This window comes from Oncorhynchus clarkii, chromosome 16 (genome assembly GCF_045791955.1).
Source record: "Oncorhynchus clarkii lewisi isolate Uvic-CL-2024 chromosome 16, UVic_Ocla_1.0, whole genome shotgun sequence".
NCBI classification, from domain to species: Eukaryota; Metazoa; Chordata; class Actinopteri; order Salmoniformes; family Salmonidae; genus Oncorhynchus; species Oncorhynchus clarkii.
In genome coordinates, this window is record NC_092162.1 from 18,195,380 (window position 1) to 18,210,233 (window position 14,854).

The 14,854-nt window shown below is 41.8% G+C and overlaps 1 protein-coding gene across 1 annotated transcript in view; it reads left to right on the forward strand.

Moving 5' to 3' along the window:
* The window catches only part of LOC139368096 (transmembrane protein 150A-like), a 32,536-nt gene that overhangs the window by 15,244 nt on the left and 2,438 nt on the right, over positions 1-14,854 (forward strand). Inside the window, exons 6-8 of the mRNA XM_071106663.1 lie at positions 3,422-3,489; positions 6,316-6,443; positions 14,641-14,818. Coding sequence (XP_070962764.1) covers positions 3,422-3,489; positions 6,316-6,443; positions 14,641-14,818 — 374 coding nt within the window. The remainder of the gene's footprint in view (positions 1-3,421; positions 3,490-6,315; positions 6,444-14,640; positions 14,819-14,854) is intronic.

A 14,854-nucleotide genomic window follows, 5' to 3' on the forward strand; every position in this document is an offset into this window, starting at 1 on the left:
TATTTAAAAATAATCAGAAATCTGCGCTCAAAAATACCGATTTCCGATTGTTATGAAAACTTGAAATCGGCCCTAATTAATCGGCCATTCCGATTTATCGGTTGACCTCTAGTCTGTACCTTGCTGTACTGTTTCATTCATATTTACCTCCGCACACTAACAGAAGCCTACACTGCATATGTACACAGTACCAGTAAACAACTATGCTACACTATATACAATTTGCCCTGTGAGTTGAGCTGCATGTTGTTTGGTTGAGGTCGAGGTCATCCATTATGTTAAACGAATGATCAATGCATCTGCCATTTACCAGTACACAAAGCAAGCGCATGGTGTACATGAAGTGAATGTACATAACAGGCAGCAAGGAGAGCAAGGTCTTCATGGCCTGTTGCTGCTGTCATTAAATATCCCCTATTGTCTTTTTCATCTTTCATTTTTTCACCTTTCTGTTTTCCTTCTTATGTAGCCTGGGTTTCACTAGTCTGGCTAACACCTAACTCTCAAAGTCCTCCTGACTTCAGAGTCTGGGATGGCTATTTGATGTTGTCGGCACAAAGTGTCAATGACGAAGGGGGCTGTGCTTTTACTGGTTTATGTCTTCCTCAAAAAAACATGCGAAGCAAAACACAGACCTCGAGCACCGCCCCCCTTCCATTACAACTGTTAGATTTTAAAATTCAAACAACGAGAGGTCTAAAATATTTAAGAGAGCCAATCAAACCCGCCGCACAATTTCTGAGCGAATATCGCATTAAAAAACTGCCTCCTTTCCAGACTAGTGTGTTCACAGCTCTCCCTGCGCCGTGAGTCACGTGGGTCGCCAGGCTAAGTTTTCTCCCCCTTCATCTACAGAATAACAGGAATATGTCTACACAACACACAGCTTGTCCTTGGCTGTGTGGTTTGTGCGTGTGTGTTTGTTAAATGTGTGTGTGTGTGCGTGCGTGCGTGCGTGCGTGAGAGAGAGAGATAGCGAGATATGCACACACTTACTGGCCTGGCACTGGCAGGAAGGGAAACATTTTGTTTAGTGGATCCTCTGTGAGCCTTTGAAACGTCACAATGGTGACAAGACAAATGTCAACAAGAAGTGTTATGCTTGATCTTTTATGAAGGCGTTAGTCTGTGGGTGGGTGACTGGGTTTCTGTGCACTGGTCACGGTTTTGTACTGTGAAAGGTTTTGACCTGTGTGTGGGAAAGTGAGATATTGTTTTTCCCATGTTCGGATTCTCTCAATGATCTACACATGCTCCTTGATCCATGCATGTTTTCCTCAATAACCTCTCATAGTCTCCTTCCTCTCATCTGCACGGATCTGAAAACACAGGATAGGTGAATGCAATGCGGTGGACACCTACGGGGACTTTTACATGTACAGTTGAAGTCTGACGTTTACATACACTTAGGTTGGAGTCATTAAAACTCGTTTTTCAACCACTCCACAAATTGATTTTTAGCAAACTATAGTTTTGGCAAGTCGGTTAGGTTACTTGTGTCATGCACATCTACTTTGTGCATGACACAAGTAATTTTTCCAACAATTGTTTACCGACAGATTATTTCACTTATAATTCACTGTATCACAATTCCATCATGAGAAAATCAATAGAAATCAGCCAAGACCTCAGAAAAAAAATTGTAGACCTCCACAAGTCTGGTTCATCCTTGGGAGCAATTTCCAAACTCCTGAAGATACCACGTTCATCTGTACAAACAATAGTACGCAAGTATAAACACCATGAGACCATGCAGCCGTCATACCGCTCAGGAAGGAGACGCGTTCTGTCTCCTAGAGAAGAACGTACTTTGGTGCGAAAAGTGCAAATCAATCCCAGAACAACAGCAAAGGACCTTGTGAAGATGCTGGAGGAAACAGGTACAAAAGTATCTATATCCACAGTAAAACAAGTCATATATCAACATAACCTGAAAGGCCACTCAGCAAGGAAGAAACCACTGCTCCAAAACCGCCATAAAAAAGCCAGACTACGGTTTGAAACTGCACATGGGGACAAAGATTGTACTTTTTGGAGAAGTGTCCTCTGGTCTGATGAAACAAAAATAGAACTGCTTGGCCATAATGACCATTGTTATATATGGAGGAAAAGGAGGGAGGCTTGCAAGCCGAAGAACATCATCCCAACCGTGAAGCATGGGGGTGGCAGCATCATGTTGTGGGGGGTGCCTTGCTGCAGGAGGGACTGGTGCACTTCACAAAATAGATGGCATCATGAGGGAGGGAAATTGTGGATATATTGAAGCAACATCTCAAGACATCAGTCAGGAAGTTAAAGCTTGGTCGCAAATGGGTCTTCCAAATGGACAATGACCCCAAGCATACTTCCAAAGTTGTGGCAAAATGGCTTTAAGGACAACAAAGTCCAGGTATTGGAGTGGCCATCACAAAGCCCTGACCTCAATCCTCAAGAAAATTTGTGGGCAGAACTGAAAAAGCGTGTGCGAGCAAGGAGGCCTACAAACCTGACTCAGTCACACCAGCTCTGTCAGGAGGAATGGGCCAAAATTCACCCAATTTACTGTGGGAAACTTGTGGAAGGCTACCCAAAACGTTTGACCCAAGTTAAACAATTTAAAGGCAATGCTACCAAATACTAATTGAGTGTATGTAAACTTCTGACCCACTGGGAATGTGATGAAAGAAATAAAAGCTGGAATAAATAATTCTTTCTACTATTATTCTGACATTTCACATTTTTAAAATAAAGTGGTGATCCTAACTGGCCTAAGACAGGGAATTTTTACTCTGATTAAATGTCAGGAATTGTGAAACTGAATTTAAATGTATTTGGCTAAGTTGTATGTAAACTTCCGACTTCAACTGTAAGTGCAGACTACGGAAAGAAGAGAAGGAACGAGTTTGAGAGTTTGATTTGGTTCTTTAGGATCCTTATTAGCCAAAGCAAATGGAGACAGCTAGTCTTACAGGGGACTTTAAAATGTCATACATTTAAAAACATTAACATGTAGTGTGTGTGTGTGTGTGTGTGTGTGTGTGTGTGTGTGTGTGTGTGTGTGTGTGTGTGTGTGTGTGTGTGTCTATCAGTTACATCAGTTACACATACGTGTCAGTACATACACACCACAAGTAGGTCACATGTGGGAGAGGCGTTGTGTATGTTTTTTGGAAACCAGATTTGATGTTCACTTGCGGCTTTATTGCATGGAAGGGTGCCACAGAAGGAGGGATGAATCAGTTGTAGTACTGAGCGTACTGAAATGCAGCCAATATTTCCAGCTGTGTGGTCGAGCTTGGCTTCCAAAGAATCTGCTCACCATGTTACCCATCTACATGAGGTTGGTCTGTTGCTTTTGCCAAGGGAAACATGGCCGGGTCTATTTCAGTACCGCAGAGTTCAGACACTAACTGATCCCTCCCTCCCTCTGTTTTCATTGCAGTAAGTGTGGCACCCTTCCCCCTGAGAGTTGCTTCTTCAGCCTCATCTGCAGTACCGGATCCTTCATGGGTATGTACCAGTGAAACTCATGTTTATTTTGAATAGGAAGGGTGATGCATCATAGGTCCATTATCAGCATGCGGTGTCGTCATCTTAATGCAACTCGTTTCAGATTTCAAAAAATATTTACAGCGGAAGCACACCATGGAATAATCTGAGTACAGCGCTCAGCGACCAAAACAAACCATACGGATACACGCCATGTTGTGGAGTAAACAGAAGTCAGAAATAGCATTATAAATATTCACTTACCTTTGATGATCTTCATAGGAATGCACTCCCAGGAATCCCAGTTCCACAATAAATGTTTGTTTTGTTCGATAAAGTCCATAATTTCTGTCCAAATACCTATTTTTTGTTCGCTCGTTTAGTTCACAAATCCAAATTCACAAGTTGCAGGCACTTAGTTCAGACGACAGTTCCATTACAGTTCGTAGAAACATGTCAAACGATGTATAGAATCAATCTTTAGGATGTTTTTATCATAAATCTGCAATAATATTCCAACCGGACAATTCCTTTGTCTTTAGAAATGAAAAGGAACAGAGCTCGTGCTAACGGCCGCGCGCGAGACTTAGCTCATGGCATTCTGCCAGACACCTGACTCAAAACAGCTTTTATTCGCTCCCCCTTCACAGTAGAAGCCTGAAACAAGGTTCTAAAGACTGTTGACATCTAGTGGAAGCCTTAGGAAGTGCAATCGGACCAAATTTTACACTGTATATTGGATAAGCAAAGGCTTGAAAACCTACACACCTCAGATTTCCCACTTCCTGGTTGGATTTGGCCATATGAGTTCTGTTATACTCACAGACATCATTCAAATGGTTTTAGAAACGTCAGAGTGTTTTCTATCCAAATATACTAATGATATGCATATCTTAGCTTCTGGGCATGAGTAGCAGGCAGTTTACTCTGGGCACCTTATTCATCCAAGCTGCTCAATACTGCACCCCAGCCATAAGAAGCTAATGCACTGACGGCACTGAGACCAGATAAAATGATTTGGTGGCAAAATGGCGGCAAATTGTTCGAGTTTGGATTACGATGTAGATCGATGACTACTCTGTTAGCTATCCACTCACTCATAGTCATACCCAATACACTGTACGTAACTGTCAGGGATGTCTGTAGTTCTGTCATCCTCTTTCACTGTAAAAGTAATAGTAGTTTGCTTCACTGGGCATCCCTAAATGTAGTTGTTAAAGCTAGATAGTTTGTGTTTATGTATTGATATGTAGGCTACGTGTGCCTTTTTAAAATGTAGTTCTGATGTAGTTCTGTCCTTGAGCTGTTCTTGTCTATTAATGTTCTGTATTCATGTTTTGTATGGACTCCAGGAAGAGTAGCTGCTGCTTTTGCAACAGCTAATGGGGATCCTAATAGAATATCAAAAATACCAAAAGCTCCAGGTCGATGTTTTTCCAGCTGTGGCTGTGAATCTAACAAGGTCTCTGTTCCACAAACAGAAGTCTATGCCCCCCCATGCCCCCCCTCGCCCCTTTTACTCCACCCCCTGAAAGGAGAACTTTCTGTGTGTGTCCCCCACTCCGACACCACATGAACTAACCGCTGCAGCCCGATCATGGGCAATTACAGCAGTGCTGTTTCTCTGCCAAAACCTCTTGAAACCAGCTATTTTGGTTGTTTTGTTTGTGCTTCAAAGCCAATCATGGACGCAGAGTGTATTGGCTTTTTTGGAATATTCATCCTTAGAAACCTTAACTGTCAAGGAATTTTCCCTATAAGGACTGCATTGGAGACCTAAAAAACCTATGATTAGCTTATACCCTGTATGATTAGCTTATACCCTGTTCAAATGGTCTCTTTTCAGATTGATTTATGTGCCAAAATGTTTGCCAAAGGGCATACAGTATGAACATGGATATATCATATATCTGGATCCATTACGGTGTATGTACAGTATTTGCAATTGTATCATTTGTACTGTCCTTACCAGTTTGAAGTTAGAACAAAGTTAGAATGGACAGGTTTTGAAGTGATTATTACATAACAGTCTTATCAAACAGTGCATTTAATACCCCCCACGGTTCAGTTTGTTTGAACAGGGCTCTCTTATGTCGGGGAGCGGTTAGAGGCACTGCTTGGGGGTTGAATGCGGCACAAAGTGCTAGCGATCACGTACTCAAACACGTGAACAAAGCACACCACCAGAAGCCACAAAGGGATGGTTCGTTTTTGTTTGAGCACACACACTGCGAGAGCGTTTACTTAACTCTGGCGCTTGGTGTGGAGTTGCGATGAGAAGAATGGTAACGTCTGAAACCCCGGCCACAAAGTAGATCCCTCACTGTGTCCTAACTAGTGAATTTGCCAAAGAATCACTAGCAAACAGGGATTTTTATCGCATTATCTGCTGTATTATCACTGTATTGACAACACGCACATCTAAACACTCGCTTGGTGGTGAGATGGACACCAGATGTGAACCTATTTCCATCCAATGGATTTTTGGGAGAACAGTTTGCTGCTCTTGGAAGTGCTGTACGGCTGCAGCAAAGTCTTCACTGGCCAGTTTCTTACAGAGCCATTAGGAATCTGCACACAACTTGGTTTCCAGTTCTTAACAACTCGGCAGAGACGGCACTTCTTGGCATAGTGTTATGCACATTCTATCTGCTTTTCCATCTTGCAACTCAATATCCAAGAGTGGACTACTCCCTACTCTGCAAGAGGTACATGTAGAGTGTTGTTTCTTGTTGATTCCATGCTCTGGCAGATTTGATAGTGAGCCGTCACCAGATGAGTGGTTCTGTCTGCTTGATAGATAGGTGAAAATAAAAATGTTTGTTTTGTTTCTCCTCCCGCCCTCAGTGATTTTGATAGGGCTGCTGCGGTATGCCCACGTCATAGAGAAGCACCAGAACTGTGTCCTTAACACTGCCGGCCTTTCCACTGGCTGGATCTGTGCTGCAGGACTCATTATGGTGGGCAACTTCCAGGTAAGAACAGAACTGACGTCACTCACACAGTGGAGCATCTCTGTCACTAAATGGCTCTTGTGAAGTGTTGGATGAAGGTGGAATGTGCTCAACTGTTAGAGGCCTGTGTTCAGGTTTGACCACTGTATAGGCTGTGTAGGCTACTGGTGTGGTCGATAGTAACAAGATGCAACTCCACATTTCTTAACTAAGGCAGCAAGTCCATTGTTTGTATGATTGCATAAGATTTCACTACTGTATTACATAAATTTAAAATAACTGATCACTATCATAGCCTGTGGGATTTTCACTACATCCGGGCATTGTAAATCACAATGACTTTATTGAAGCGGTGCTAGTTGTTTGATGTTCCCAGTAAGTCCTCAAAAACAGGGAAATTGTCCTCTGTGGGTGCTCTGTAGTCTGTAGAAAACATTCACTTTGACAGCTAGTTAATCCAAGTGCAGGTTGATGAGATGCAAGTGAAAGACCACTGAGAGATCACTGTTTTGTAGGTGGGTGCCATGGCAAACCAAGGTCTCCTTGGCCTCTTTCTAACATAGGGAAACAACATTCTCTTCAACATCACATACTGATTCTGTCAAATATCCGTAGACATCTGTTTTCTTTGAACCAAGGCCCATCTTTCTGGTGCGAAGCGCACCACTAAACCATTCCCCTTCAAGTTGTGATTTACTGGGAGGGTTTGGCCGGTAGGGATGTCCTTGTCTCATCGCGCACCAGCGACTCCTGTGGCGGGCCGGGCGCAGTGCGCGCTAACCAATGTTGCCAGGTGTGTTTCCTCCGACACATTGGTGCGGCTGTGTTAAGAAGCAGTGCGGCTTGGTTGGGTTGTGTATCGGAGGACGCATGACTTTCAACCTTCGTCTCTCCCGAGCCCGTACGGGAGTTGTAGCGATGAGACAAGATAGTAGCTACTAACAATTGGATACCACAAATTGGGGAGAAAAAAGGGGTAAAATTCACACACACACACACAAAAAAAAAAAGTTGTGATTTACTGATTGTAGAATGACAGAGGGGAGGAGAAAATTAATGCTCTGCCTACCAAGTATCTTCCAAATATTTACAGACAGTGCCTTCAGAAAGTATTCAGACCCCTTGATTTTTTCCACATTCTTTTTGCCCACTTAACCCAGAAGCCACCCGCACAAATGTGTCGGAGGAAACACCATACACCTGGCGCCCGTGTCAGCGTGCACTGCACCCAGCCCGCCACAGGGGTCACTAGTACGCAATGGAACAAGGACATCCCTGCTAGTTAAACCCTCCCCTAACCCAGACGACGCTAGGCCAATTTTGCGCCACCCCATGGGTCTCCCGGGCGCAGCTCGCAGCCCACAGAGCCTGGGCTCAAACCCAGAATCTCTAGTGGCATAAAAAATTAGAATAAGGCTGTTACGTTTCAGCCTTATTCAAAAAAATGTTTTTTAAATCTCAGCAATCTACACACAATACCCCATAATGACAAAGCGAAAACAGGTTTTTAGAATGTTTTGCAAATTATTACAAATAAAAAACAGATACCTTATTTACTTAAGTATTCAGACCCTTTGCTATGAGACTTGAAATTGAGCTCAGAGATGTTTTTACAACTTAATTGGAATCCACATGTGGTAAATTAAATTGATTGGAATTGATTTGGAAAGGAACACACCTGTCTATTAAAGGTCCCACAGTTGACAGTTCATGTCAGAGCAAAAACCACAGAGTTCCTCTGTGGAGATGGGAGAACCTTCCAGAAGGACAGCCATCTCTGCAGCACTCCACCAATAAGGCTTTTATGGTAGAGTGTCCAGACGGAAGCCACTCCTCAGTAAAGGGCACATGACAGCCCACTTGGAGTTTACCAAAAGGCACACAAAGGACTCTCAGACCATGAGAAACAAGATTCTCTGGTCTGTTGAAACCAAGATTGGCCAAACGCCAAGGTTCAAGTCTGGAGGAAACCTGGCACCATCCCTACGTTGAAGCATGGTGGTGGCAGCATCATGCTGCGGGAATGTTTTTCAGCGGCAGGGACTGGGTGACTAGTCAGGATCGAGGGAAAGATGAACGGTGCAAAGTACAGAGAGATCCTTGATAAAAACCTGCTCCAGAGCGCTCAAGACCTCAGACTGGGGCGAAGGTTACCCTTCCAACACGACAACGACCCTAAGCCCACAGCCAAGACAATGCAGGAGTTGTTTCGGGACAAGTCTCTGAATGTCCTTGAGTGGCCCAGCCAGAGCCTGGTCTTGAACCCGATCAAAAATCTCTAGAGAGACCTGAAAATAGCTGTGCAGCGCCACTCCCCATCCAACCTGACAGAGCTTGAGAGGATCGGCAGAGAATAATGGGAGAAACTCCCCAATACAGGTGTGCCAAGCTTGTAGCGTCAAACCCAAGAAGACTCAATGCTATTATCGCTGCCAAAGGTTCTTCAACAAAGTACTGAGCAAAGGGTCTGAATACTTATGTAAATGTTCATATTTCTGTTTTTACATTTTTTATAAATTAGCAAACTTTTCTAAAATCCCGGTTTTGCTTTGTTATTATGGGTTATTGTGTGTAGATTGATGAGGGAATTTTTTTGTCAATCAATTTTCGAATAAGGCTGTAACGTAACAAAATGTGGAAAAAGTCAAGGGGTCTCAATACTTTCCGAAGGCACTATATGCACTAGATGACTGAGAGGGGCACTGTTTTAAAGCCACTGCACCTCAATCCTGGCACTCCACTAATGTAAAAAAAAAATGATATTCTATTACAGACACCTTAATGCATACTTTTAATTTATATTATGTGAGCTAAGTTTTAATGTTACTTAATTTTGTCCTTAAACATTTAATTGAAATAATGTGGAATTCCATTAATTTCTATTCATGGTTTGCACCTCCATCACTCTGCCACTTCGTTGCCCTTATAAGGACGCTGCAGCCGTATTAATGCTTTATTTTACTTTACTATTTATATTTTTGACAACTTTTACTTTTACTTCACTACATTCCTAAAGAAAATTATGTACTTTTTACCCCATACATTTTCCCTGACACCCAAAAGTACTCGTTACATTTTGTATGCTTAGCAGGACAGAAAATGGTCAAATTCGCACACTTATCAAGAGAGCATCCCTACTGCCTCTGATCTGGCAGACTCCCTAAACACAAATGCTTTGTTTTTAAACGATGTCTGAGTGTTGGATTGTGACCCTGGCTATCCACAAATAAATAAAACAGGAACATTGTGTCGTCTGGTTTGCTTAATATAAGGATTTTTTAATTGTTCATACTTTTACTTTTACTTTTGATAGTTGTATATTTAAAACCAAATATGTTTAGACTTTTATTCAAGTAGTATTTTACTGGGTGACTCACTTTTACTTGAGTCATTTTCTACTAACGTATTTACTTTTACTCAAGTATGAGGTTGTAGTACTTTTTCCACCACTGATCCCTAATTCCTGCAGCTCTAGCTCTGTGCACTCTGGGTACTCCACAGCCTGGCTGTGGGTGCGGTCTCGTTCAGTAACACATTGTCTTCTTTCAACGCATCTGATCTCAATCTCCCCCACAGGCAATCATCTCTTTGTAGGCCTTCCAAAAACATCCCTCCTGATCATTTCTAGGCAGGCCTCTAGAAAGGCCTTTGGTAAGGTCTTGCAAACAGGAGGTTTTGGCAAGCTGCTGTGTTCCTACACTCAGTAGGCTTCTGAAGGTCAATCTCAGGACTTGGGCTCTTGTGACGGGAGGGAGCTGTCCTTATTCTGCCTAGTGCCCTGAAGAAGAGGACCATCCCTTGGAAAAAGAGGCCCATCCCACGTGGCTAGGGAAACCGAACATAGGAGCATATATTGTAGTGAACATAGTCTTCTGGAGTTTTCAAACTACTGGCCAATAGCCAGAGAGTGTACACTGCTGTACCTTCTTTTAAGCCACAATGTCTGCCTTTTGTGGCCATGAAGTAATACAGACATTCTAAATGCAGATTTAGATAAGAGAGTTTATTTTCATCACAATCACACTCTGTTCCCAGAGTTCTGAGGTTTTGTACATGTGCTGAATGCGATGGATAGAAGAGTGACTGGTCGACAGTGTTCGGGAGTTCCTTATTTGAGCTGTTCTTGCCATAATATGGACTTGGTCTTTTAACAAATAGGGCTATCTTCTGTATATCAACCCTACCTTGTCACAACAACTGATTGGCTCAAATGAATTAAGTAGGAAAGAAATTCCATGAAATAACTTTTAACAAAGCACACCTATTAGTTTAAATGTATTCCAGGTGAGAGAATGCCAAGTGTGCAAAACTGTCATCAAGGCAAAGGGTGGCTACTTTGAAGAATCGAAAATCAAAAATATTTTTAGATTGGTTTAACTTTTTGGGGGTTACTACATAATTCCATATGTGTTATTTCATAGTTGTGATGTCTTCACTATTATTCTACAATGTAGAAAAGTCAAAATAAATAATTATTGCGATAAAAACAGCTACATTGGACCTTTTAAGTGACAGTATTTTTGTGTGGGCATGTGCAGACAGGTCAGCAATGACAGCTCTCAAAAAAAAATGTTTGTGAAATCAACACCTTTTCACCACACTTGGGGTGTATTCAGCTGGTCAGTCTTTGTCATGAAAAGAGCGGGTGTTCTTAATATTTTGTATATTCAGTGTCATTTATATGCCTCTACCAGTTTGGACAATTGCTGTCCCAATTGTTGCGCAATTACCTCAGAGTTATACATGTGTCTGTGTGTGTGTGTATCGGGTGTGTGATGGCATAACAGGGAAATCCACGTGTGTTTACAAGCCATCGGGGGCCAGGTAGGGTACGAGTGCCTAAAATGTGCTGTGTCTGTACATATTTGTCTTCACACTTCTGTGTCCCACCAGCCCTGGTTGTGTGTGTATTCCTCCTCTTCTTGCTGGGTCCTGATTGGCCTGCAGACTCTCCTCCCTGGCCATGATGAAGGAGCCCTTCGCTTATATAATGAACCATGTGTGTGGGGGTGTGTAAATTACAGTCCTCACCATATGCATTTGGACAGTAAAGCTAACATTTTTATTTTGTCTCTCTACTTCAGCATTTTGGATTTTAGATAACATGATTGATATGAGTCGAAAATAAAGAATGTCATCTTTTATTTGAGGTTTTTCATTACATATCTGTTTAACCATTTAGAAATGAAAGCACTTTATGTATTTGGTCCCCCCATTTGAAGAAATCATAAGTATTTTGACAAATTCACTTATAGCGTATTGAAGTAGTCAAACATTTTGTATTTGGTCTAGTATTTGGTCTAGTATTTGGTCTAGTATTTGGTCTAGTATTTGGTCTAGTATTTGGTCTAGTATTTGGTCTAGTATTTGGTCTAGTATTTGGTGTCTTGCGACTCTTCAAACTTGTTTGCCGTTTGTTTTGGCTGTGTTTTGGGTATTGCTCAATAGTAACTGTATGGTGAAAGATGTTGGGTGTCATTTTGGAGTCACTTTGTAAGTGAGGATAGAAGGCATTCATTTGGACGCTGCCATGATTCGGAAAAATCGTGAATGAATCATGAATAATGACGAGTGAGCAAATTACAGAGGCACAAAGATGAGAGGATAATCTGTTGTTGTAGCCGCTGTAATTTTCATACTCATGATTATTCATAATCCGTTCAGGAATTTTCTTAGTCGTGGCAGCATCACAATGAATTTAGAAGTGTTCAGAAACATCTTCTCTGCTCATTTAAAAAGAAAATCACTCCAGACACCATTCATTTACGTTTCAGGAAGACATACAGACAACAGATATATATGAAAATACCCTAAAATAAAATATGACATTCTGTACTATCATTTGATCTCAAATCCAAAATTCTAGAGTATAGAGACAACATTTTTATTTTAGCTCCACTATCCCAATAAGTATGGTGAGGACTGTATGTACATGTACATGTGTACTATTTGGTGACAGTGTGTACCCATGAAGGTTAACATTTTTGAACACTGTTTGTCACAGTGCCAACAGGGCTAAAGCCATAGTGGATGTGAGGAACTACTTCAGCACTTTTGACATATCACCCGGTGTTTGTGGATGGGATACACCTACGCGGGGAGTTTATGTATAGCAGGAATCCCTTTACAAGAGTGACTGTTATCCGGTTGAGAAACAACTCCAAGCTCCTTCTGCCATAGGCACCTTTGAGAGGATTCGATACTCGTAATGCCATACAGTAGAAGCTAGGAGTCTGTTTGGTACTGGGAATAGGTTACTGTAGAATCTGTAAAGTATCTCACATGTCACAAAAATTTGGACAACCCTACTGTCAATCTTATTCCAGGTGGTTAAGTGAAGGCAGACTGTCCCCCAGCTAAAGAAAACTCTAGAAGGTCATGAACTCTAGACCTGGTGCAGGTTCCCCACCCTGTGGTTTTGGAGTGTGAACATCTCTACCACCTCAGCCTATCATACAGTTGACCTTATTGTATTTGTGTAATCAATATACTAAAGAGGATTCTCATACGTCAATACAGGGGTGTGTTTCAAACTTTCAACAGCATACATTGGTCACTTTTTTCTAATTTAGCACACAGGAACTAGAGGCCATGAGTAACTTGGTCAAAAATAATTGCACAGAGTGGCCTATAGATGGCGCTGTTATAAGTAGTCTTACTTCAACCCTCATATCCGTTACCTTGTTTGACCTAGAGACTTGAACTTTTGCATGTAGGTGCTTTTCCTCATGCTGAACAAATTTGCCTCAAGGACTCATAAGGTCCGCCAGGATAGATTTTCCTCCATCTTGTAGCCCATGGTACATCTCTTAACTTAGTTTGATAAAAGCTAAGGGATTGATTAAGAGATGGCTGAGTTATTGATAAATTAGGATTTCAGATTTTACGTGTCTTTCGTAAATCTTTCGTAAATCCACCCCACAAGGCCTAACAACATCAAACTTTTTAGGGTCATCAAAGCTATTGCCACGATGGACCAAGTTAAGTTTGACATTGATATCTTAAAAATTAAGGAAACTATTAACAATTCACTTTTTGACTATGTAATGCTAATGCTTAAAATCATAATACAAAATCTCTCATGGACTAAAAGTCAGATTCACTGCAAATTTGGTCTTTGGACTAATCACAATAGCCACTAAATATTTTGAGAAAATAACATTGACGCATTCAAAGACGGCCACATTATATCGGGCAGATGCATATTAGCACATGGCAGAGTTATTGACAAATCAAAAAACAGATTTTTTTGTGTCCATTTAAACCACTGTAAATCCGCTCCATATTGGCCTATCAACTTGAAACTTGTCATAGCAATCATAGACCTCACTACGATGAACCACACTGAATTTGGTATTGATATCTAAAAAAACTGTTATCTAAAAAACTCACTTTGTATATGTAACGCTAATGCTCAAAATCATCCGCAATCATCTTCTCCTCATGAACCATATGTCAGATTCACTCCATGTGTTCTATTTTGACACATTACATCAGACTTGAATGCTTTTGAGATTGTCGCTCCATTCAATATATAGCTCAATAGATTAAGTAATGACTTTAAGAATGATTACCCGCTGCATTCAAAGATAACCAACTTACAGCATTTGTGTCATCCTTGTGGTATTGAGAGAGAAACATGGTAATGCTTTCCCTAAGGGCATATAAAGGAAGATAGTTCCGACATGATAGAGTGCTCGCTTTCTTATCCAACTGATCTGGTGTCCTTTCTGTCATCCTGTGATCCCCTGTTCATTGCTGCTCGCAGCTGTCTTTTTGAATGGTTATACTGAAGCTCCTCTGGTTTAGAGTGTTATTCTGATCCATCCATTGTTCTCTTTTCCTGGAAACGAGTCCTTTTGTGTCAGAGTAATACCCTGTTGACAGTGACTATACTCTCCGCATAGGAGAACCCTTTGAATAACCCTTTTTCGGTTCCAGGTAGAACCCTTGGGATTCCAGGTAGAACCCTTTTGGGGTTTCATGTAGAACCCGTTCCACAGCCATAAGGATTCTCCCTGGAACCAAAAAGGGATTCTCCAATGGGGACAGTCGAAAGAACGGTTTTGGAACCCTCTTTTCTAAGAGTGTAGTGTTGTTGGGTCATGCTCACCCATGCGTGTGTGCGTGCATGCGCTTCTGTGTCCGTATGTGCGTTTGAAGTACACGTACGTCCATCTATGTGTCGTAAATAAACATTGATGTAATTGTGTTCCAGGTGGATTATGCCAAAGTGCTTCACTACGTGGGTGCAGGGGTGGCTTTTCCCACCAGTATCCTGTTTGTGTGTCTGCAGTCAGCCCTGACCTACCGGCTGGCGAAGACCCAGAGAGAATATAACGTGGGCCACCTTCGACTGGGGATGAGCTTGCTAGCCTTCATCACCCTGGTCTTCAGTATCCTTTACACTGGTCGTCACTGTAAGAGAGAGA